Source organism: Babylonia areolata, chromosome 26 (assembly GCF_041734735.1).
Source record: "Babylonia areolata isolate BAREFJ2019XMU chromosome 26, ASM4173473v1, whole genome shotgun sequence".
In the NCBI taxonomy this organism is placed as follows: domain Eukaryota; kingdom Metazoa; phylum Mollusca; class Gastropoda; order Neogastropoda; family Buccinidae; genus Babylonia; species Babylonia areolata.
In genome coordinates, this window is record NC_134901.1 from 13,130,913 (window position 1) to 13,157,216 (window position 26,304).

General features: G+C 42.2%; 1 protein-coding gene across 4 annotated transcripts in view; it reads left to right on the forward strand.

Annotated features, from left to right (window-relative positions):
- The window catches only part of LOC143300698 (leucine-rich repeat and coiled-coil domain-containing protein 1-like), a 310,494-nt gene that overhangs the window by 181,110 nt on the left and 103,080 nt on the right, over nucleotides 1-26,304 (forward strand). For all 4 annotated transcript variants that reach the window (XM_076614553.1, XM_076614554.1, XM_076614555.1 and 1 more), the window contains exons 11-12: nucleotides 10,816-10,915; nucleotides 21,730-21,848. In XM_076614553.1, coding sequence (XP_076470668.1) covers nucleotides 10,816-10,915; nucleotides 21,730-21,848 — 219 coding nt within the window. The remainder of the gene's footprint in view (nucleotides 1-10,815; nucleotides 10,916-21,729; nucleotides 21,849-26,304) is intronic.

Consider the following 26,304-nt stretch of genomic DNA (forward strand, 5'->3'; position numbering starts at 1 on the left):
ATAAGATGGAATATACTAGTGCACGCAGGAGCATTGTATCGTGTTTCAAGGAGATGATGTCTTTCCATACAGGTTTCAGTGTGGATTGTGGATTGTGCTGATGTCTTTGCTTCCACTGAGAGATGTCTTTGGATTCTTCATTGCCAATGATGGATCCCGGGAAAGTGAACTGTAGAACAATTCCAAGCTTCAGTCCATCGACAGTTGTATATCAGTAGCAATGGTGTTGTGGCTGGCCATTATCTCGGTCTTTCGGCGCTGAATTCCATGCCACATGATGTCATAGCCTGTCGATGTAGCATTATTTTGCCAGCATGGCTTATCAAACTGGTGGTGCGGTAGTTCTGGCTGTATTGGAGATTTCCTTTCTTTGGAAGGATGCTATTAGTCACTGGCTCCATGACATGGCCATTCGCCTGTGTGCTAGACTGGTTTGCAGACTGCACTTATGATATCAGCTGCTGCCTCTCTGCCATAGCCGCGAAATGAAGCAAAAGCGGGAAGGAAAGACAAAAACCGAGAGCTTCGCCCACACGAATGAACTTACAATCCTGGTGATCACTGTTCTTTGTTTAGGACACAGATGTTTAGACAGAATGTTTGTCTGTGTGTGATCAGCACCAGTGTTTTTGGGTGAGTGGACTGATGGGTATGCATGCGTGGGGGGAGGGGGAGGGGGCGTGTGTGTTTTGATCTGTCTTTCCATCTGTTGTTCATGCATATGCACGTACGATCACCTGTGAGTTGTGTATGTCTGGCACAGGCGTTTGTCAAACACAAAGGCCTTTCTGATCATGGTTAGTTTAGACTGACTGAACGTGTGCTAAAAGAAGGATCACGGGTCTTGTTAGATTCTTCATAATTGACCCCCACCCCCGCCCCACCCCCACGAAATGATAGTAAAAATACGGGTGCCATTTTACACACTGGTGACTTTTTTGTTGTTGATTTGCTTTTAAAGCATTTTAGGTAGATACTGGTGGTATAGTTTAAGACGTGAGACTGCGTTGTCTAACCTAAAAGATGACACAAGCTAATTAGATCCGTTCGAGTATGAAAGAAACGATTCATGTAAAAACCATAGGATTACGGTTTCATTTCTCTATAGACATTATTGTTCAGTGAATGCCTGGTGCTTGATGGAATCTTAGAATCCAGTCACTTAACTGTTTGTGTGTGTGTTTGTGCGTGCGTACATACTTACGTGTGTGGTGTGTGTGTGTGTGTGTGCGTGCGTGCGTCTGTGTGTGTGTGTGTTCGTTGTGCGTGCGTGTGTGTGTGTGTGTATGTGTGTGTTGGCATGTGTGTGTGACGTACAAGCTGTACACGAAGTGACCCAGTGTGATAAATGAGGATGTGACGAATGGTACAAAAAGCCAGCTGTCAGCCCCCTCCCCAACATACCCTCCCCCCTTCAACCCCCGCCCCCCCTCCGCCGTCCCCTGCAAACACACACCTTTCATCAGCACAGCTGGAGCGGGCATGGTGTGTCCACACAGCCACGCCTTGACGTGACATGCATGATTCATGCTTTATTACAATAACATTGTAAGCTATTTATAGGACTTTTGACTAATTTCGCCGCCTCCTCCCTCTCTGTTTTACTCTCCGTCCCTCCACCCCCCTTTCTCTCTCTCTCTCCCTCTCTCTCTCATCTCCTCCACCGCCTCCTCCTTCACCGCCTTCGTTTTTCTCATGACAGGAAATCTTTTTCTTGGACATGTTTTTGATTTTGTAGGATTACCCCCTACCCACCCACCCACCCACCCCGACTCCCACATTCCCTGACCCCTCTTTTGGGTAGAAATACAGGGGTGGTTGTCTTCTTTTGCATAAGAGAAAGGGGAGGAGGGGGGGTGGGGCGAATGGAAAAAGATGGACGGGGGCATCGGAGAGGAACTATGGATCGAAATGGAATCATTAGTGCATATGCCAAGCTTTCTCCCATCCTCACTCTAGATAGTTCCAAGTGAGTTTAGCTCTTTGTGCAGATCCTTATGATTCTTTGAGGGACGAGAGAGAGAGAGGCCAAATCAGTCATAACTTGGGAGAAGCTGACATGTGTCACAGGGAAGAAGATCCATGTGGACGGACAGGGTTTCTTTTCTCTCTCTTTAATGTTTTGTTTGTTTGTTTGTTTGTTTTGTTTTTTTACAGAGAAATATAACTTGCTACTTTTCTTGTTGGGAATGCAATTAAGAGGCTGGTCCATTCCACTGGCGATGTGTTCAGTCTTCTCCCTAATGCCTTTCTCCTTTTCTCTCTCTCTCTCTCTCTCTCTCTCTCTCTCTCTCTCTCTCTCTCTCTTATTTTTTTTTCTAACTTGCTTCTTATTTTCATTTCATTGCCTCTGTTTCCTGCCTTCTTTCGTGTTCCCGTGACACAGTTTTGCTGTGCTTTGGTGCTGTACCTGTCTGTTCACCAAAACCTGTTCTATTCGTTTCGTCCTGGGTTCGAATCCCACGAGGACCCATCCTCTCATTAGATCTTGAACAAGTGGGCTTCTGATGAGAGCATAGATCGAGATCCCATGTGAAGCACGTGGTCATATCCCATGGCAACAGACCAGTTGACCCTGGCAGAATTCTGTCGGGGGGAAAAAAGACGCTTTGAAAAGTTAACATGCTCAGATCAGTGGCGCTGTATACTCTGACACAGTCATCCTAGAAGAACACCCAAAATACCACAGAGAGAAATCTACAGTGATAACGAAGTAATACAGTAAAGCGTAAGGGTAATGTTTAAATCAAATAGTGTTACACTACAGTCTGTGTGTGTTTTAATCCCCGGTTGAAAGCAGTACCAAAAATGCTCGGGATACGATTCCAGGGGTGTCTCTTTGTTTCATGTTCAGGGAAGATCGATGTCTGTGGACAACCTGTCAAGCCTTCTCGCAGCGAAAATCCCTGGGTTTTGTTGAAACTCTCGTAACTTGCAGTGTTTCGGCGAATATTCATGCCTGTTACAAAAGTTTCTTGAGCACTTTGGGTGCCTTCGCAATGCAGTCCCATTGACAAGAAATGCGATTTGTGGGTTTGCCCAATGATGTATGAATAGTTGTGTTGTGACGGAAATTGCACCAGCATGAATAATTTTTGTTTATGAACTGGTTCGGAAAAACAAGTTATAGTATATATTCTCGTGGATTTTTTGTGTGATCAAATACGAGTGTTGTGATTGTAGCATGTAGAATTCCAGTTCTTTATGTGTTGAAGCTGTCAGTGGTGATGGTTTTGGTTTGTCTCAGTGGCCATGGTCTCATTCGGTCAGAACAAGTATCCTCACTGTCTTGAAATCGTTTTGTTTATTTATGTATAGTCTGTTCATCTAAGATGATGATATCAGACTGAAAATAAATGATACTGTTAATATTGTTATTATCATTATTTGGATTATTATTATAATTTATATCGTTATGATGATGATTGTTATTATTAATTAGAAATCATCATTTATGTATATTCAAATAAAAAGGGGGCAGTTGAGGTGGAGAAGGCGAGGGTGGGGGGGGAGGGGCTGAGGAAGGAAAAGAGAGAGAGAGAGAGAACAGAATGTGGAACAGATAGAGTATAAAATGTAAAATGGAGAGGGTGAGTGTCAGTGACTGGAGAAAGAAAAAACATAATATTGGAAGGATGTGTGTGAGAGGGAGGACGAGGGAAGCGGGATTGGGACAGAAAATTAACCAATAATCAAATATTGTATGCACTACTTCTGTAGATTATTATTTGAAAAAATGATGATGTGGGGACCTACAATAAACAACCAACTGGACTATTTATCACATAGCTAGTTAACTTTAATAAATTTATAAAGAACATTTTGAAATATACGTTTTCAACAACAACAACAACAAAAAAAATTAACATTTGAAACTGTAACACGTGTTCAGTCATTTCTGGAGGCAAAAAAGCTTTCATTTCTAAACAGCGGGTTAAAACGTGCTCTAGCGTTAAATTTCCCTTGCAAATGCATTCAACATTTTCATAATATTTTGTGTATGGGGCATTTAGTAATAACCTAAATGCCATGCTCTTAACAGCCCTACCAGTTCTTTGGTATTTAATATGGCAGAAGTGTTAACTTCTAAAGACAGAAAGGAATTTAGCACATTTCTTTTAACAGTATTACACATTTCAGATGATGATAAACGATGATGAAGTTCAATCGCATGCATTTAAAGCGTTTTTAGCTCCATGTTTTGCAAGATATCTGCTCGTTCATTAGAAATAAGCGCACAGTGTGAGGGAATCCAGCACATTTCAATATTAGTTCCTCTCATTTGAATACAGTGAATCAAAAATCTTATTTCAAAAATGATGTTATAATTAATGTTTGTACAACCTGATTTGATAGAACGCAGAACTGATTTTGAATCGACACAAAATAAAACATGAATCAAGTTTAGGGGCAGATCAATTAGATATGCTAATGCCGTAAGAACGGCAATTAATTCCGCTGTAAAAAATGGAGAAGTCCTTTCCAATATGATATGACTTTTCAATTTTCAAAGCAGGAATTGTATATCCAGAACCAGCAAACTGATTTTCTAGAAGGAAGGAAGGAAGGAATTTTTGTTCAATGTCCCGTCACACATTTCGGTGATTGAAAACATTTTGTAAAAGTATTTATGAATACATCTGAGTATTATCGGTTAGAAGGGGTGGGAGATGTGGATGAATGGAGGGTTGGGGGAAACTGGGCAGATGAGGGTAAAAATGTGGGTGAAATTTGAAAGAAAAACAAAACAAACAAACAAACAAAAAAAAAACCCTCTAAATACAGTTACAGGAAATTACTTAAAGGACTTCGTAAAAGAGAAGTCGTTAAACTGACAAGCGAAACAACTGATAATGAATGCAAAAAGTCAAAAACATCAACGTTCTCAGTCACTTGTGAAGACACACTGTCGTGTACAAAAGGCTTCATCAAGCTACAGTGAAAAATTATATGCTCAGTTGTCAGGTTATTAAAGCATATACACTTGACATTAGAACAATACCTGGTCCGTAATGAATTTGATAATAGTCTGAGAGCTAAGCTCAGAATTGGTCTGCGAATCGGACCAAAGTCTGAGAGAGTCAACTGACGAGGTTTTAGACTTGAATTCAAGCACCTATAAAAGTCTCTTTCTAGTATATTGCTTATTTCCTTGTATGACAATGGGCAATATACTTTTATACTCAACTGACGAGGTTTTAGACTTGAATTCAAGCACCTGTAAAAGTCTCTTTCTAGTATATTGCTTATTTCCTTGTATGACAATGGGCAATATACTTTTATACTATCTATATGATTTTTTGCTCCCCTTTTTGCTGCCCTATCTGCTTGGTCGTTATAACGGAATCCAGTATGAGATGGTATCCAACAAAAATCAACATTTGTACCCTTCACAAAAAGGGAGTGCAATAAATACCTAATTTCAAAAAATAAATCTTCTCTTTGATTATTCTCAAAAAGGAGCAAACCTTTTAAGACAGATTGAGAATCAACACAAGATAGGATATTACTTATTATGATTGGTATATCAACAAGATAATTGAAAGCCATAAGGATGGCCACCAATTCAGCTGTAAAAATTGAATGTCCCTTACCTAAATAATATGATTTTTCTGTTTTTAGGTCAGGAATGACAAAAGCAGATCCTGCACTGCTATCATCCAGGACCGAGCCATCAGTGTAAACTTTTAAATGATAATCAAAATTTTCTTCTAATTCAATTCTGACAGATGCTGCTATTATATGTGGAGATTCTCCTTTTGTTGTGTCAGAAGCATATATGTTGACGTTTGCTTTTGTTAACTCCCAGGGAGGGACAGGTGGCACCAGAACACGAGGTGCCATATCATGCAAATCAATGTCTGAAGAATTTAAAATATCTGACACATATGTACGAATGGTTTGTAGATTTGAATTATTTTGTGCATTTTTTGGAAAATCATTATCAGACCTCATATTTAATTCCTCATGATTTTCTAGAACAGAACAGTCTGTATATATATTTTAAGTGGTGGGGGTATTTTTCAGATAAGTGTGATTTGACTCGAGAAGCTAGAATATTGGGATTTTCATCTTTTTAATGTCACAATATTGAATGTCAAAAGCTGCTCCAGTTAATTCCCATAATGGAACTGGTGAAGTGCTCATAATCGGAGCAACATTTTGTGGATATCATTTGATTGATTGATAGTATCTGACACGTATATAGAAATAATTTCTATATTTCTGTTCTTGAAATTCGGTACCAAAAATTCCCTCTTTGCAGTCGCTCACTGTATTCCGGCCTCTTTTTTCTAATTTTCTGTCTGGATGGTATTTTTTCCTTTGATTTCACTGGATTTAAGGATAAGCATGTCTGCTGTCATTCGTTCAAAGTATGTAGCATGTTTTTTCATTTTCTGGTGTGTGTGTCTGTGTGTCTCTGTCTGTGAGGTATGATGAGGTGGCTTAATTTCTGTGGCTCATTTTCTCGGCTGAAATTTACGACTTCCTTCTCGTAGCCAATCAGACTTCGACGTCTGGTCGTGAGGCAGCCATCGGAAATCTGAGCGGATTTTTGTTATGCGGTGCATTTCATCACACATCAGAAAGTGCAGGGGGAAACGGTCAAGTATTGACTGGGAACGGACGCGCGGCTGAAATGAAGCGGTAATCTGAGGGCGGTGAAGCGGCACTTCCTAGGGGAGTGTCGACTGCAAGTCACATGTTGGTCTCCCAATTAAAGATTTTCTGTCTGGCAGATATTCTCTCTCTCTCTCTCTTTCTCTCTTTGTTTGTGTGGGTGGGTGATAGAGGCGGAACGGAATGGTTTATTCACATATAGGCCTCAGCCCAAGCGGAGGGGTTAACATGAACAACGTGCAGCTCGAATAAAACAACACACGCAAACAAACGTGAACAATAAGCAAACAAAAATAACAAAACATGATAATATTGATTTTACGAAGTACGTATTATAGAGAGAACGAATGGAAACATTTACATTTTTCCAGGGTACCGAGATAAGCACAATAGAATACAAGTGTGTTTTGTTTGGGTGTTTTGTTTTGTTTTTTGTTGTTGTTGTTGTTTGTTATTGTTGTTGTTGTTTTTTGGGTTTTTTGGTGGGGGGGGGGGTTGTTTTGTTGTTGTTGGTTTTTTGTGTGTTTGTTTTGTTTTTTTTCATTTAACCCTTAAAGAGAGAGAGAGAGGGGGGGGGGGGTCGAACCTTGATGTTTTCCACTGCATTTGTTTACATAGTACAATTCGTTCCTGAAAAAAAATGTACAATTGTGTCTCTAAAAAAATGAAAAGGCTACAACAAAGTAAATAAGGAACTAGTGATGCAGTTCAAAATCTCAATGAGCACAATATATTGCTTACTTGATAAAAAATTTAAAAAAAGAAGAAGAAGAAGAAATTACTGTATTGTTTCTTTTTTTCTTTTTTTTAAAATCATTTTAAATATCGATTCAAGCAATTCTCGTCGTCCCTGGCTACTCACAGTTTACCCCTATGCAACGTTTATACGTTGCATTGACCGACTTTTCTAACAGTAAACAGCGAAGACCTATGTGTGTGTGTGTGTGTGTGTGTGTGTGTGTGTGTTTTGTTGTTTTTTTAATTCTGGTCACATCGGAAATACTTTGAATCCCACCTCCTGTCTCCAGTCACTCGATCTGTCTGTCTACATTTTCAGACGATTATTTGCAGGCGATGTTGTTGGTCTGTTGTTGTTTTTCTAGTAACTGAACCTGCGTCCTTCTCCCCTCTTCTGCTCTTCTTTCATTGTGAGTTCGTCTGGTGTTGCAATGTGCCAGTGCTTACGTTTTATCTGTCCATCTCTCTGTATCCCTGTTTTTCTGTTTCGAATCTCCCTGTCTTTGTCTCTCTCTCTCTCTTTCTCTCTCTCGCTCGCTCGCTCTCTCTTTCTCTCTCTCTCTCTCTCTCTCTCTCTCTCTCTCGCACTTACTTCTCACCACCTCTTTCTCCCACACATCCTCCCTACCTTATTTCTCCTGCTTCCTGACAAGTTGACCTATAAAATCGGGAAGGAATGGAATTTCTGTCAAAGTCCGGTTTATATTTACACTGAACTTGGGTTACCGTTGAGCTCCGTTGTTTCAACATTTCTTTTAGAATGGATTTGTCATTCAAACGTTCTTCAAAGTTTTTTTTAATATCTACGCAACCGTCAAGTAAAATATACCAGCCCCGTGGAACATTCAGGCCCACGATGGAGTCAGACTTCGTTGTTTATTCGTTTTTTTGTTGGTTTTTTTCTTCTTCTTCTTTCTTTCTTTCTTTGTTATTGTTGCTGTGTGTGTGTGTGTGTGTGTCTGTCTGAAAGGCGGAACCAACACCTCAAGTGAAGAAAAGTAAGAGTTCACCGGCATCCGTGGTGTATGGTTTCCGTCCGTGCTTCCTCCCTGTCGGTAGATGTGGAGCACTGTGATGCTGTGCCAGTCCTGAGGGGGACGTGGGGGGAGGTGCGGAGGGTGGGGGGTCTTTAGGCTAGGTGGCGCCTTGTGCCCGTGGGCCGAGGTTTGGACAGTCCGATTACTGTTGACCGTGCCCTGATTGGCAGACGGCGTGACGGGGGCACCGGTCCCGTCGTTCGATGAGTCTGCCGACTGGTGGTGGTCCTCTGGTGAACTTGCTTTCGCCGTCATGGAATGGTGATTGGTCTGAAGCCTGCCTCATGCGCACAAACATACAAACACAAACACAGACGCACGCCACACGCACACACACGCACGTACACACACATACGCGCGCGCGCGCACACACACACACGCGCGCGCGCGCGCGCGCGCACACACACACCTGCACGGACAACGGTCGCACTCTATCTTCCTCTATAAAGTACTTATGCACGCACGCACGGCGCATAAACGGACAAAAACAGAGCAACCCCCGCCCGCACTCCCCTGCCCCCCCCCCCACGCAAACATACACAGCGCTTTAAACAAACTGACACAACACACACACACACACACACACACACGCGCACGCACGCACGCACACACACACACACACACACACACACACACACACACACACACACACACACACACACACATCTCAATAACTTTAATTGCAACAATCTGAATAAAACTAGACGTGGAATCGAAAAACAATCCATCACCGCCAGATACCAAGTGCGAAAACACAGTATGTACGGACACAACACCCGGAACTGCACTCAACACGCACATATACGCTCACGCACGCTAGCACGCACACCGCACACACATACACACACACACATAGGCGCGCATGCGTGCGAGCACTTGTTAATCAAGAGATGGACTAATCCATGTTTATCAAGAGATGGACTAATACCTGCTTCAGTGAAAAGCGAGAAGACATCGAAATCGGTCAAGACAGAGGATTTGTGCTTCATCAGACGAGAAAGGCGGACTTGAAAACTAGTCTGGGACAGTCAGGCACAGCGCGTCCCGCATAAAAGGCGGAAATGGAACAGACAGTATAGGGTTGGCGTGTTGTTTTCCGATAGATCCTATATCCCCTTTCGTAGACCAACTCGGAAATGGCGAAGACGTGACCGATCAGCACGAGCTGCTGACCTCGATCGTTCCAGCCCCAGGAGGAGAACAAACATTTCACACCTCCTGTGGCCCAAGTGAAACTGTCCTCGGAGAGGATTCAAGTCGAAGAATCAGGTGGTTTGATAATTGATACCACGGAAATGGTTGGATCGGACTTTGAAGTTGGAATTCAATCTAACGCGTATGCCTTCGGACATACACCCACAATCACACTCGAGTGCATTTACTCTCTCTCTCTCTCTCTCTCTCTCTCTCTCTCTCTCTCTCTCAAAAATCTATCCCAAATGAAAAATAACAATGAACAAACATGCTGTCGTTCACATTCCATCCTTCAATCTGCATACCTTTGCTAATTAAACTCAGACACCAGCTTTTGCCATAACAGATAGTACCCGCTTTCTCAGAAGTGTCAGTAGCTCAACATTTTAAAAGTTTATTTTGCTTTCAGTTTTTAGATACGGAAGCATCAGATCAATCCGCTGAAAACGAATAATGGTAAATAACTTTTTTTTTCAACTAGTCAAAAACTGATAAGGTATTGGAAATAGTCAGACTGGCAAATGTGAGATTGATCAGTCAGGAAGTGCGTATTGGCATACTGGTATTGTTCAGACAGACAAAGCGAGACTGCATACCGACTGTTGTATAGGGGTTGTATATACAGAGAAAAGTGAAGAAAGAGAAACGAGACGGGAAAATATATAGAGAGAAGGGGGATTGTGTTGTGCTGCGGTGGAGCCGATATTACCTGTGGGCACGCACTGGGAAAGGCGAAGACTTCACTATGTTCCGGACACTTGACCGATTGTCCCGCAAACTTGACCAATCAGCACAGTGACAGCCGTCATTGCATCCCCCCTCCTCCCCGCCTCCCCCCCCCCATCCGCCCCCCACCTTCCCTCGCTCCGAGAAAAGTCATGCGTGCAATGAGAACGAAGCATGACAAAGCACTTTGAGCTTGCTAATTGGTACTGGATTCGGACACTGGATGTGGACATGGTATGTGTCTGACACATGACTACACAGACACTGGCGCGTTGCGCACTTTTGTGTTTCTGTCTCCCAGTATGACTATCAATGTCTCTCTGTCTGTGTCCCTGTCTGTCTGCCTGTCTCTCTCTCATATACATACATACATACATAGAGAGAGAGAGAGAGATTCTCTTTTGTACCAATATCATCATAACCATTAGTCACCATTGTTCTTTCCGGTGTTCTTGTCATTGGCGAATGATGTACAACTATGTCTTGTGGTGTGTTTCAGCAACTGTTGAAGGAGATGGAGGGAGAGAGGGAGAGGAGGTGGAAGGCGGAGCAGGCTGCCCGCAAACTGGCTGACCACGTGAAAGAACTCCAGCATAAGAGTGAGCCTCCTTGTGTGTGTGTGTGTGTGTGTGTGTGTGTGTGTGCTGTTCAGGCAAAACGTAGATTTTTTTTAAATCTCCAAGATTGGAAGCCAGAGGAGGTCCCTGGATGACGTATGCAGGATAATACAGAAACATAAATGATAAACCCAAGCCATGTGTGCCCTCGTCAGTCTGAAAAAAGGCGAAGAAGCGTCAAAAATCTGTCCTGTCTGATACTTTAAAAGACAAGAGATGGACAGAGCACAGAGCACAAAGTCAGAAGTGTGTGAGGAAAGAGGAGACGGCGTGGGCAGAAAGAAGGTTGCCTCTTGAAAACCTTTGGAACTTCATCGCCATCATTCTTCAGCCTCAGTCATCGATCTCCACCACCTCCTCCTCAGAACTGGAAAAGAAGAATCAAATTGGAAACAGCAGTTTCACGTTTCTTATGGCGTGTGAGCGTTTTCCTTCTTAAGTATGGCAGAAACCTCATAAACCAGCATAAGTGTGATTCTCCTTGTGAGTGTGTGCGTGTGTGTGCGCGCGCGCGTGTGTGTGTGTGTGGAAAATAAAAAGGGGGTGGAGAGCGATGGATTTGTTATTCTTGATGTAGTAGCCGTTGGGGCGTATTTTTTTCTTTTTCTTTTTTTCTTTCCTTCCCTGTCGGAGTTTTTCCTCCCCACCCCCCACCCCCACAGCCCCTCCACCCCTTCCGTAGGTTGAGCACCCAGTCTTTTCACTGTGTCACGACGAGCGGGGGGGGGGGGGGGGGGGGGGTTCCTCCTGTTCCCAGCACTGTGGAGCCTGTGTCGCCGTCCGTGTGTCCCCCCCTCCCCTTATTCTCCTCTCACAGCCCCTCACGGAAACGTGCATCCTGGTGGTGAAAACGATGGGCGCACGGCAAACCTGAACCTAAAGGGGACAACACACGGGTCGGTGGTGCCCTGTCGCTGCCATATCCGCTGCTGGCGTGTCGTGATGGCCAGCGCTGTAGTTGCGAGAAGTAGAAAGGGGTTAGGTAAACTTCCTCCACCAACTCTGAGGCCTTCCTCCCATCACCCCCCCCCCCCCTCTCTCTCTCTCTCTCTCTCTCTCCCTCCCTCTCTCTACTCCATGGCAAACGTTGAAAAGAATCGTTGGATCCAAGAGAGAAGACATGGGTGTGTGGAGAAAGAGGGGCAGGGACACAGCCATTAGGAATGGAGAGTTGCCCATTTTTCTGCAAGACTTTTTCGTCTTTCCAAGGATGACCTTTTTTTTCCTTTTCTTTTCTTCCACACTAGAGGAAGACAGCCAGAAGAAAAGCACTAGCAGCATCACCAAGAAAAAGAAGGGTAGTTTCTAGAGCAATGGCCCGATGGGAGTAGCTCCCACCTAGGAAGCGATGGGGAAGCGGTCGAGTCATACAAGGAGTAAGATTTCTTCTTCGTTTTCTGTTTTCAAACTTTTTTGAAGTACGGCAGCAAAATAGTCATCACTGACAGAACTTTTCATTAAAAAAACAAAACAAAAAAATATAGATTTGGAAGCCAAAACACCAACATACAGGACGCCAAAACACAGCAGCTCTGAACTGTGGCGTTGCAAGGGAGACCATCCATACTTCCTAACTGTAATGATGGAAAAGTAATATAGTTCAGTACGGTTGTTTTTTTCCTTGAATGAAAGGGTAATATCATATTTGAAATTGCGTAGCTAGTGGAATACATTTTGGAGAGTGAGAGATACTTTACATCATCCAGTGTCCGTCATAAGTCGTATATATATATATGTGTGTGTGTGTGTGTGTGTGTGTGTGTGTGTGTGCCTGCGTGCGTGTATGTGTGTGTGTGTGTGTATATATATATATATATGTTTGTATGTACACACACACACGACCCCTGGCTCCATATATTGTAATATATATATATATTCGGAGGGGGGACCGGGGGGGGGGGGAATTCTTCTGTGTTTTACAGTTAACTTATTTTGTGACTCGTCGTTTAATGAACAGATCACAACATTTGACAAAATTCCCGAAGTGGTGCAACTGTCGATTGCTCAGTAGAGAAATATTGCTTTTAACTCAAAGCTCAATATGAATGTGATTGTGGATCAAAGACCAGACCAGGCATTTTTGACTCACTTGTTTAAACAAAGTGAGTCTATGTTTTAACCCGGTGTTCGGTTGTGTGTGTCCGTGGTAAACTTTAACATTGCCATTTTCTCTGCAAATACTTTGTCAGTTGACACCAAATTTAAAAAAAGAAGCCAAATTATATGCAAACTGAATTTATTGTTGTTGGTTTTTGTTTTTTTTTGTTGTTGTTGTTGTTTTTTTTTTGGGGGGGGGGGGTTATTCTCTAAACTTGGCACTTTGATCTGATATTCTGACACAACAAGAAGAGCAGTCATTTTTATCATTTTTTTGTTCAAACAGGAACTTCTTTTGCTAAGCATGGAAGTTATATTTATTTTGCATGTCTTTGGTGCAGATAGTAAAAAAGGGAAATTAATCTGTAATTAATGCTGGGGGGCTTAATTTGCTTTAAACTGATCTTTCTCATCTTAAACATTACATTTTGAAATTATGCTCTATACATAAAAAGCTTGTGTGTTTTACTCTCAGTGTACAGGGCTTTCACTATGTTCATTCGCCCAAGACGTCTTTTTCGGAAAATACTAAAATCAATACGACGAGTGGACTTTATAGATCTATTGGCTGAGCCCTGAAGGTCATGGACAAAAATCAATTGCGTACACATATTTATACATATTCAAAGCGCGTGCTCATATTCTTCGCGAACGCGAACGACGCCATTTTGTTTCAAGTTGCTGACCTGCCCGTTCAATCCTATATTCAATCGACAATACATGATAACATGTGATGGAAAGTTGGAGAAGGAGACCGTTAAATATTTATTCAGAGAAAGATTTGTGAACGCCTCATCACTTACTGGATTATGCCCCAAACTGCCATAAAAATACCCACAGAATCAGTCGGAATTCACAGTGAAAAATAATAAACCATGAGAGTTAATACCCTTGAACTGATGAAACGTAAAAATTTCCAGTCTTGACTTTTCTCAAAATGAAGTCCTTTTCACTTCATACGACGTTTAGAAGTACTTGTACTTGGCTCTACATGTTATTCGTTTAACAAAATACTCAATTTTCATATCAACTTTAAAACTATAAAACTAGAATGAACATAAAAGAGAAATTGAATCGACTGTGTCAACCGGGTGTAAGTAAACTTATACATATATCTAGATCCAGAGAAAACGGCTAAATGTTGCAGTGTGATTGCGGCGATAGCCACGTCTCCTTTACCGCGAACTTTAAAAGAATTTTTAATTGCCCTTAAAGATTTCTTGAATGCCCAAGGTACACCAGAATAATATGATTTAAACAGCGTTCTCGCTGCGAATACCGCAATCGATTTATCGCCCTTTAAAAAAGCATGTTGAAATGTTATATTTTTGAACTTCAGGTAAGGAGCCACGATAGTGTAATGGGTAAGACAGTTTCTTCTCACCCGAACATGCGGGGTTCGAATCTGCCGTTAGGGCTTTTTTTTCTCTTTTTCTTTTAACTCGAAGCTTTATAATAACAAATACAGAACACATTTTAGCGATTAGATTTTTTTTTTCTTTTTTTTTTTTCTTTTTTTAGTGTATCACAAGTGAGTCTTGAAGGCCTTGCCTCTCTTGTTTTCTTTCAATTCATGCCCGTTAAAATGATCTCGGAACAGATTTCAGCCAAGACAGCATATTGGAAATATTTTATGTGTAGTTTGGAGCTGATGCACTCCTTCATGATTTATTCAGTGAGGTCCTTGCTGAAGTTATGGAGATCGCTGGCTGGAATTTGGGTGCGAACAATGTGTTGGTTGGTTGGTTGATTGTTTGTCTTATATTGGGGGGTGGGGGTGGAGGTAAAGAAGAAGGTGTGTGTGTCTGTGTGGTCTTTATGTTTTTACATCTTTCCGTTCCAAGTGGTATTTGACCTAATAATGATGATTAAAGGGGTTTCGAGGGGTAAGGGAGGGGGAAGAAGGTTGCGTGTGTGTGTGTGTGTGTGTGTGTGTTCGCGCATGTCTATGTGTGTTTGTGTGTGTGCGTGTTTGAGAGAGAGAGAGAGAGAGAGACACTCACAACACAATCGCAGATAGCTACGATGATGCCATTTTGTGAAATGTTCATCGTTCCTCCTCAAATGCATGCTATCTTGTGTGAGTGCTTTCAAGTCTGATGAGCCTTTATGTGTAGATCTCTTCAAATCCATTTCATTTCCTGAAATGTTTCATTAAACCCTTATGCACGTAGCAAGCGGCCATGACATGTAAATACCCACAATACATTGCGTTTTTCACATCTGCTAAGCCACACTTCCGTTTGAATCAAAACGTTTTTCGATTTTTTAAAAACTTTTTTGGGGGGTGTCGGGGAGAATGAGGAGGGTGAAATGAGTAGCTGACATGCTTAAAAAAAAAAAAAATCAGACAATAATTTTTAAACCGGATTTTCGTCTACAATGACCTTGGCCTCATTTAGATAGTGTGTGTGTGTGTGCGTGTGTGTGTGTGTGTGTGTGTGCACTCGCATTTTGAGGAATGTGGGTCGAGTCTCTTCCCTTTGTGATCATTTTTCTCAGAGATTTCGACAATGAAGGAATTCGATTATGTTGATTACTCCGTGTGTGGGGGGTGGGGTGAAGATTTATTTTTAAAGAATTGAAGATGGAGTTTGATTTTATTTAAAAACAACTTGGATTCTTCAGAAGTGTGTGAGGCGTGCTTGCGCGTTTGAGAGGGGGGGGGGGGGGGATTCTTGAACCTGTATCTGCTTGTCTTTGTTGAAAGTATTTTCAGCCCCCGATTGGAACCAGTAGGCAGCTGTGAATATGGAGCTTCTTTAATGATTTCTTCTTATGTGGAATTTCCCCTTTTTTGTCCCCCCTCCCCCCCCCCCCCTTTTTTTTTTTTTAATGAAATAATGTTTTAGATGTTTGACAAGTGTTAATTCGGATTTTGTTGTTGTTGTTGTTTTGTGTTTTTGTTGTTGCTGTTTTGGTATGGTCCATTGCGTCCAGCGGTCTGAAAAATACGCAGTGGTAGTTAAACTCGCTTTTTTTTTTTCTTTTTTCTTTTTTTTTTCAACCGTTCTATTCCTCGCCAGCTTTCATGCTGACAAATGGTCACACCATAGGAATAGCTTTCCTTGTTATCTTGTTCTCTTAATGTTAATATCATATTCGTTGTGAGTCCTTTTTCTCGGGGCATTCGTACTTAATGAGTATGATTTGGCAGTGTCGTCACTACATCTGTTGTTGTTGTTGCTGCTCTTCTGTTATTGTTGTTGCCGCCGCCGCTGCTGCTGCTGTTACTACCAGCACGTGGACACTCGCATTGTCTGCATGTCTACCCCCACACCTTCCCTTTTTTCTCTGTCTCACACACTCATATAACATAGCATTTATATATCTCTACCCCTCACTCTTCAGCACTTATATCTCTCTACGCCAGGCATGATCTCCCCATCCCTCACTCTTATTCATTCACTCTCTCTTGTCACTAAGTCACTGACAAATATGCGAGAGAAATACAGAGAGAGAGATGCTGAACACTGACATGTCTGACCACAGACTTCAACCGAAGTCAGGGACCACGTGTGTCTGCATTTACGCAAGCTTGTCAGTCAGTGGCTAAGTTTTCAAGAGCGGTTTGCTCGTGCTGTGTCCCGTTTAACGTTCCCTTCACGCCAGATGTGTCCGTAAGGATTATTGAGTGAACCAGAAGTGTTATCTGCGGGAAGTTGATCCTATCCTGGGTACAGAATAACCGCACCCCTTGAGAGTGCTTACTTTACTATCAATGTACTGCGCGTGTCCAATACTTCCCCGGAGTGTGCTTGGCCTCCTCCCTGCTACCCATGAGCACGCTACTGAGCATTTCCACATTTCCACAGATTATACCTTTGTGTTAGCAGTAATACAGATATCATCTTATCATTATTTAGTTTATCCGTGTGGATATGGACTCTCTAGAATGGTGCTGTGACAGTATCGGTCAGACTTTAGACTTCTGATTTAATCTTCGCCAGTTATTAGAGCTGGAAACCCAGTTTTGGCATGATCTTAATTCCTTGGGAAACTCACTTTACTCCGACCAGGTCAGGGAAGTTAAGGCAGCAAAAAGAGATTGGTCCCGTTTTGCTATGCCGAGCCCTAAACACAATGATTCACTACACCAACGACCATGAACGGCTATGGGATCTCTAGCCTTGCCTGTAAAGGAAGCAAGTAAAAAAAAAATGTAACTGTAATTAGCAGCATAATAGTATACTCAGAATTATATTGAAAAACAATATTTTAACGCTAACAATACTGTACTGAGGATTATAAGAATACTTAGTTGAGTATATTGACGATACGGGGAAAGTCCCCTGAGTATGTGTAGCATGCCCTTGAATATGTTGATGGTATGGATATTCTTGTTGTTATATTTAGCCTTACGTTGACACACAGCGCAACAAAATATGTCCGAATATATTTAATATAATGCCTTTACACACTCTCTCTCTCTCTCTCTCTCTCTCTCTCTCTCTCTCTTACTTACACACACACAATCTCAAGTACATGTAACGAATGTCCAAACAAGTGTGTGTTTGTTTGTTTAAGTGTGCTGGATGGATGGATGTGAATGCGTGCGTAAGCAACGCGTGTGTGTTTTTACGTGGGTGAGTCTTCAGTCAGTCAAACCCCGAGGTTCTTCTCAGACTTGTCCATTGTTCCATTTATCTGGAGGCAGTGTGAAGTTTTCTTTGCTTTTGTTTTGTTTTTCTGGAAGTTTCCTGATTTCATTCAAATGTAAAGCCTCGGGGATGGTCCTGCAACGATTCGTGCCTGGAATTCTGCTGTGGAGACTGCGAACATAGTGTATGTCTAAAATACTCTTGAGCAGCTAGTGATGGCCATCTGTGGATGCTCTACATTGTGGACAACTCGGCCCTGACCCATTGCACCACACACCACATCACTTCACGCAGTATTCAAGAGCCCCATCACACCACACGTACCACACGCCAAACCTCGCCACATACATCCCATCACACACACACACACACACACACACACGCACACACACACGCACACACACACGCACTCACACACGCACTCACACACACACACACACACACACACACACTCACACACACACTCACACACACACACACACAACACACACACACACACACACACACACACACACACTTTCTCCCTATCGTCTTTCTCCTGCTTCCTGACACGTACAGTAGAACACAGGGAGCGGTGGCCTAGTGTTAATGTGCCCGACTTGAGAGCGAGTGTCCATGGTTTCAAGCCCTATTTACAGACCGGGATTTACTCCCCTTCTTGACTAAATATTGAGTAGTGGTCTGGGTACTTGTCATGCGGGTGACATCACACTCTGCTTCAGACGGTCCGTGGGTGCATTGCAGCATTCGCTTAGCACACGTAAAATAACTCACGGCAAGAAAAGGGTTGTTCCTGGCAACATTCAATAGAAAAATCAATTTTGATTATAAAATAAAATACACTTGCTGACAGACAAGGGGGGGGGGGGGGGGGGGGGGGGCATGGGTGGCAATGTACTATGATGCGCTCTCTCCGAGGAGAGTAGCTCGAATTTCTTGCAGAGAAATCTGTTGTGACAAAAAGCAAGAATAATACAATCCGCAGGCGCCAAGGAGACTACCAGGCAAGATTTTTTTTGTTTGTTTGTTTTTTGTTGTTGTACGAATCATTAGTTGAAGTCTCACAGTCAGAAGCTTAATCGAATTCATAACTGTCACTCCGTGGTGATAGCTGGGTATAAAGGGGGAGGAAGAAAAAGGTAAACGAAAAGAAACAGGAGTATTTTTTTTTAATGAATAAATAAATAAATAAATAAAAAGAATGAAGAAAGAGCAAGCACAATGAACAGAACGAAACTTCGACAATGGACGAAACAAGTTGGAGAAAACTCCAAGAGAGTATAAAAAGAAATTTACTAAAGAAAAAATACGACAGGCTGCCCAGTTTACAAGAAGTTTCAATGAATAAAAGAACGAACGAAACAGAGAAAGAAAGAAAGAAAAAGTCAAAATAGAAAAGAAAAGCAATGTCTCGAAAATCCCTACCCCTCTCTTTCTCCCGTGTCCCCCATTCAGAGAGAAAGAGGGAGTGGGGGAGAGATACAGAGAAAGACAGTGAACAGAAAGAAACCTGGTTTCATCAAATAACGTTCATGCCTGTGTAGTTTCAGTCACCGATATAAATACATCACTGCGGGTTTTCAGCTTTCCCGGAAATTACCACACACAACAACAAAGCCCTTGTTGTTGTTGTTGTTGTTGTTGTTTTAAACTGGCACAACGTGTTTGTACCGGCGATTAGATTGGCGTCGGCCCAACGGTTCTTGTTGAGTGACGTTTTAAACTGCATGGCATGCATTGTTTGAGGTGACAGGTCGCCCCTGCTTTCCCCACTGCGCCGATTTGTTATGTATGTCAGCTGTCATTCCTGGAGTAATCACTGGTCGTGCAACGCGTTTGATAGCAGACAGACGGACCGAAAACGCGCGCAAGCACGCGCACACGCATACACACACACGCACAGGCATACGCACACTCACACGCACACATGCACGTATGCACGCGCGCGCGCGCGCACACACACACACACACACACACACACACACACACACACACGCTTTTGTAACCTGACGATTAAGCATATAATTTTTGGCTGTAGCTTGATGAAGCCTTATGTACACGAGAGTGTGTCTTCACAAGTGACTGAGAACGTTGATGTTTTTGACTTTTTGCATTCATTATCAGTCGTTTCGTTTGTCAGTAACGACTTCTCTTTTACGAAGTCCTTTAAGCAATTTCCTGTAATTATATTTAGATTTTTATTTTTCAGATTTCACCCCCCCCCCCCCTCATTTCCTCATTTACCCGGTTTCCCCCAACTCTCCACTCATTCACATCCCCCACTCCTAAACGATAATACGCAAATTTATACATTGATACTTTAACAAAATGTCTTCAGTCACCGATATGTGTGACGGGACATTAAATAAAAATTCCTCCTCCACACACACACACAGACCGTTCGTTTTGCACCAACAAAATAAATTGGCGATTACGTGCATCTGCAAAATAGTTCATCAATTTCAAATGAATTGTCGCGCAGAAATTACAGTCTAAACCAGTGGTTTCCTTTTATAAAAATGTTTAAAGAATACGGAATGAAATGGAACCTTGGCCAAATAAGACAGAAAACAGACTACCAACTGCGGTTGTTGTTGTTGTTTTTCTTTTTTTAATCAAAGGCTTCAAAATATTCCATGACACATGCCACTCGTTTCATTTTATCCGGTTTCGTCTCGTTTAATTGTTTCAACTTTATTTTCTCATTTTTTCATTTGAATCTGACAGCAAAGAGAGAGAACAGAGACACATACAGACGGAAAGGCAGAGAGAGATGGAGTTAGGTTTCAGTCATTGCAGAATGTCATGATATATTATGAGTTGTGACCTATTTTGATTTGCGTGTGTGGAGGAGGCATGTGTAATTTCCATAGAGCTTTAGTTGGTTCATACCTGTCTTTATGTAATTTCCTTGGAGCAACAGTTGGTTCTGACCTAATTTATCTCTGTGTGTGGAGGAGGTCTGCGTAATTTCCTTGGAGCAACAATTGGTTGTCACATATTCTTTTATGTAATTTCCTTAGAGCAACAGTTGCTTCTGACCTATTTTGATCTCCGTGTGTGGAGTAGGTATGTGTAATTTTCTAGGAGCTTTATTCGGTTCTGACCTATTTTTGCCAGAGTGTTGAGGAGGGGTGGTAGTTTATGTAATTATCTCAGAGCTGCATCACAGCTGTATCACTAACCAGTTTTCAGATTCTGTCATTAGCTCAGTGCAGTACTCAAGCATTTTTATTTTAAAACTCTCGAGTGATCGTCAAAGATTAGTTGTCAGTGCTGTTGAAGTGTTTCATCAGAGCGGTACACAGTTTCAATAAACACCTTCATATTTCATGTTGTAATTCTACACGTTTGACTGATTCTGCTCGGTGTAAAATTAATACCCGCAGGTGTAAGAGATTTTACGTCAAACGGAACACAATATTACAGTTTACTTGAGACACGTTCAGTTTTGTGTTCCTTTTATTTATCTTATTTCTTTATTCCTTTTGATTTTATGTTAACGTTTTACTCATATCTATGTTAGGCTTTCAAGGAATGACCAGTGCGTTGGGTTTATACTCTGATCAGACATCTGCTCCGTTTTTAGAGAAGAGGTGGTGTAGTGTACATGGATCAGTCTGCACACTTTTATGCCTCCTTGAAAGTTAAACGCTTGCCAGTTCTGGTTGGAAATAGCTCAATGGCAATATAAAACTCTTATTTGGAATATCTTGTTGTCAATGCCATCTGGCCAATGAATTGAAGATCGGGAATTATCAGTCACAAGGAGACGTGATCTCAAGTCGGAGTAATATTACATTTATCCAGAAAATGTTGTTCATCCTCTGTAACTCTGCATGCTTTATATAACCGGTCTTTCCAAGTTAATGTTGCAGTGACGTCCTCTCTCATTTTCAAGTTCATGCGCGCTCATTCGCAATCGACATAATACTCTTATATGTTTAGTATTTTTGCAACTGATCAGGTAGGGTTGTAATGTATAAGTATAATGTACAACTATTCACAGTTTTAATATAAAAGGAGAGCCTTGAACTTGTGTGTGTGTGTACTAGCACTTGCTCATGCTCACGCGCTGTGACATAATGCTGGTTGCAGATCATGAGGAAAGTGAGTTCCGCAGCACAGCTCTGGAGGCCACGGACCGTCTGAAGCAGAGTGTGATGAACGAACGGGAAATCAAGCTGAGACTGCAGGACCAAGTCACTGAGCTGAAGGTTCGCTGTGTGCTTTTCTTCTCCTGTTTCCTTTCCTCTTCCTCCTCCTCCTCTTCCTCCTTACCCCTTTCTCCTCCTACTCCTTCAACTGCTTCTCCTCCTCCTCCTCTTCAACTGTTTTTCTTTGTTGTAAATAGCGTTGTTGTCGCGTTTATTTTCAGCGTTGTTGTTGTTCTTTATAACAAGTCATTGAATGTTCGCTATATGCTTTACATATGCTCTCCTTCTCCTCCTAGTCCTCCTTCGCCCTACCCCCTTTCTCTTTATTCTACTCTTTTTCTTGACTTTTTCTTGTTCTTAGTGTTGTTCTTCTGTTTAGCAGACGTCATCCTTAACGTTTTTTTCCTTCTATTTTTTCTTCTTTTTACACTTCTTTTTCTTCTCCTATTTCTTTGTTGTTTTATCTTCCACTTCTTCTTCTTCGTCTTCTTCTTCTTCTTCTTCTTCTTCTTCTTCTTCTTCTTCTTCTCCTCCTCCTCCTCCTCCTCCTCCTCCTCCTCCTCCTCCCCCTCCTGCTGTTCCTCCTCCTCTTCCTCCTCTTCAGGCTGCTGCGTCTCCTCCTTCTCTTCCTCAACGTCTTCCTCCACGTCTTCATCTTCTTCCACTACTTGACAATCCAACACATTCTCATAATCGACTTCATCTCTTCTTCATCAATACCCCCTCCTTTGTCCGCGTCTTCTTCTCCTTCTCCCCTTTCTCCTCCTGTTTCTGCTCCTCCATCTCCACCTCGTCATCTTTCTCCTCCTCATCCATCAATTCCTTCTCTGCCTCTTCCTCTTTTTCCTCCTCCTCTTCATCTTCTTTGCAAAGGAGCACCAGGTCGATATGCCGTCTGCCCCATCCACAATTGATGTCACCATCGTGTGGGCACGCTCCATTGTGACATGCATGGCCGAGTCAACAGGAACCCATTAAATGTAATACTATCAGGCTCCATGGCACCTCACAACAGCCTGCCGGATTACTCTCAGAATAAGTATTGTGCTGGAAACCTTTCGTTTTTTTGGATGAAGGTTTTGTTGAAAAGTTTGCTCGGGGGAAAATGAATACAGTTAGAAGGGAAAGAAAACTAAATCGTCAGACAAAATGAGGTCACCAAACAAAAGCAGTTATTATTTCTACAGGGGAATAAAGTTGCAAGAAAATAACACCAAACAAATCATCAAAAGCAGCTCATATTTCCACATCGCACTTCATCCTCCTACTTGTTTTCTCTGCGTCATCTCTCTTTTTCTTCTTCTTTTGCGTCTTCTTTTCCGTTGTCTATTTACACTTACATTCACACGAGCGAATGAGTATGAGCCCCAAAGTGTTATTTATACCGTAAAAGACCTACGTAACGATCACTTTTGACAGCAGAAATAGATAAATATACATATATATATATATATATATATATATGTGTGTGTGTGTGTGTGCGTGCGTGTGTGTGAATGCACGCGCGCGCGCGTTATTCAGATTTCTTAAAAACAAAATTAAAATTATCAAACACTATCGGTATCTTCTTCTTCTTCTTCTTCTTCTTCTCTCTCTCTCTCTCTCTCTCTCTCTGTCTGTCTGTCTCTGTCTCTCTCTCTGTCTCTCTCTCTCTCTCTCTCTCTCTGCTTTATTCCCTGTTTAGGGCGAGGGCTGGGTGTAAAAATGCATGTTACTTGCTTATCTATTACCTTCGATAATAAAGATTTTGTCTTGTCTTCTCCTGAGGAGGACTGGTCTGCTGTAACACACTCTGTCCCTGTCTCTCTGTCTCTGTCTCTGTCTCTGTCTCTCTCTCTCTCTCTCTCTCTCTCTCTCTCTCTCTCTCTCTCTCTCTCTCTCTCTCTCTCTCTCTCTCTCTCTCTCTCTCTCTCTCTCAGCAAAAGTCTCATCCGCTAACGCCAAGTTAGAAGCAGGACCATGAAATGTGCTTTGATCAGGAACTACCTGGTTTACTCGCCATGGCAGTGTCTGAGGCTAGTGGTCCGGAAACGCCATTACAATCCGTTCACCAAGGAGAGGATGTTGGGGAATTTTTTTTTTTCTTCTTTTTTTACTGACTGGATGATGAACACGTCAGCTTTTAGATGTGCAAAATGTATATTTTCCTGCACCCTGATTTTGCTCTTTCGTTTTCCTTTCGCTGATTTGGCACTTCATTTCTTTTGGCGCTTTGGTGATTTTCCTTTTGCTGAATTGGTTCTATCCCGGTCTCCGATTGGGCACTTCCCTATTGATGACTTTGTTGCTGATTCGGCACTATCCATATTGTGGAATTAGCATTTTTCATGTCTGTCCATGTTGCTGATTTGATACTTTTGTCTTTGCTGACTTGACAGGGTTTCGTTTTTGTTCTCTCTCTCTCTCTCTCTCTCTCTCTCTCTCTCTCTCTCTCTCATTTTTTTTCTTGGTAACACTGATTCAAGCTGACTTCAGTGGCCTAATCTGGTTCGATTGTATGCGCCGGAGACTGTGTACTTGAAAGGACAAAGGCCTTGTTCAGTACTGAGAATGCTGAGGAGCGTGTCAAGTGCCCTCAACCCATACGCTACCCAGCGCGTTCTGAGCGTGTCTCAGACAGCACTTGTCCTTGAGGGTTTTGGCTATGACGTCCACGTCTTGTGGCGACTTAAGTTAAGCCTTTTTGCTGAGCTTGTATGCACACGCGCAGCCATAGAGTGCTGCAGGTACTGTGTAGGAACATACCTCGTTCATTTGGTTTGGTATTCTGCTTGTGTATGAGATGTAGAGAAAAAGTCTATATATATATATATGTACACGAATGGTATAAAGATCATCTTTTCATGCAAACGGTATTAAAGATTATTATTATTTTGTATATAAATCGTATGAAAAATATGGAGCGGCAGTTCTGTTTGAGATCGAAATAACTTATTTCGCTGTTTGCCTAAATCGGTGGGCACTGCTGTCTAGTTTTGTCCTCGTCGCTGGTTGTTGTCATGGAAGCATTGCCGTCAGCTACTGCTGCCTCTCCTGCGGCTGCTGCTGCTGCTTTTCTTTCATCTTCATCTTCTTCATCGTCAGCAGTTGTTAACGTCTCGTTCAGGGATATTCTCTATGACAACATGTATGCCTTGTCTTTAAATGAACAGTCTGCGTTATTCTCTCTCACATTACCACCACCCCCTTTTATGGAACTCTATGGTCGCGGCTGGGTAATCCACGTGAAAGATTAAATTCAAACTAAACAGACGAAGTCCTGTGATAGTTCAGTGGGAAGAACGCTCGCCCAGGCAGCCAGTTTCAACTTTCATACTGCAGTTTCTCATCCTGTCCTCTAAGCACTGGATGGTGGGCAGGATGCTAGCATTTCGGATAAAGCGATAAACGTTTGTCCAGTGTGTGAACCACGCATTCAGCACACGCATAAGAAACCTCTGGCAGCAAAAAGATTTAGCCAGAATGAATTGTGTCTTTTTTTAATCTTTCATCGGTAAACAAACCTACAGACAGGAAAAAAAAAAAAGTGGCGCTCCAGTGCGGCAACGAGCTCTTGTTGGAGAGAAAACCGGATTTCACGCATAGAAAGAATGAGAAAATTATTGTTTGTGTTGTTTTCGTCAGAAAGTGGTGGTCTTTGTTGTACAAAAGTAGTAATCCCAGCAGTTTTAATTCGTTTATAAATTTACAGGTGTTTATGGTTTTCATTATTGAATTAGATCTGTTTTGTATTAAGTTTGATAAGCGCAGCCTATTATCAGTGACGGTTCATTGTGAATGAAGTTGTCGATTCATTAGTATTCGGTGTGGTGCGCATTGGTCGTCCTTTCTTGTCCCCCACATACCCCATCCACCATCAACACCACCACCACAGCAACAACAGAATACACCGCCACCATTGGCAAATTGACGCAGAAAGAGAAATAATGCGTTTTTGAATGAAGGAATGAATTTGATTTATGTCTGAGACAGATGATACATGAATCCATCCACATTTACCTAGAAACCAGGGAAATAATGAAACATGGGGAAGAAAATGACATGATGAATGAAAGAAGAATGAACTTACATGGAGAAAGAATGGACATGATCGTTTCAATTTTTCCTAATAAGGGGAAGGTGGGCAGATGCTATCGAGAAGACACGTGGCTATAGAAATGATATATGTCTGTGCATTATTCATTTCGTCCTCCGCATTTGGCCGAAACTGGGGGTCGAACAAGCCGATGATTGGATTACAACTGTTATTATATGTTTTTTTATGCCGGGAATTAGAGCAGTCTCGTGGTGGATGAATCTGAGCGTGTGTGGGTGAGGAGGCGGAGAAGGGGTTGGTGCAGATTACGTCAGCAGATCCATTTTTATTGTCAGTGTCTTGGTCATGTGTGTGTGTGTGTGTCTGACGAATTAGATAATAATCACGGAGGTGACTGCACGGAATGGAATCGTTTTTGCGGCGTTTGATTGGATTCTGACGGAGACCAGACTTGATTGGATTGGATCAGGAAGGAGACGA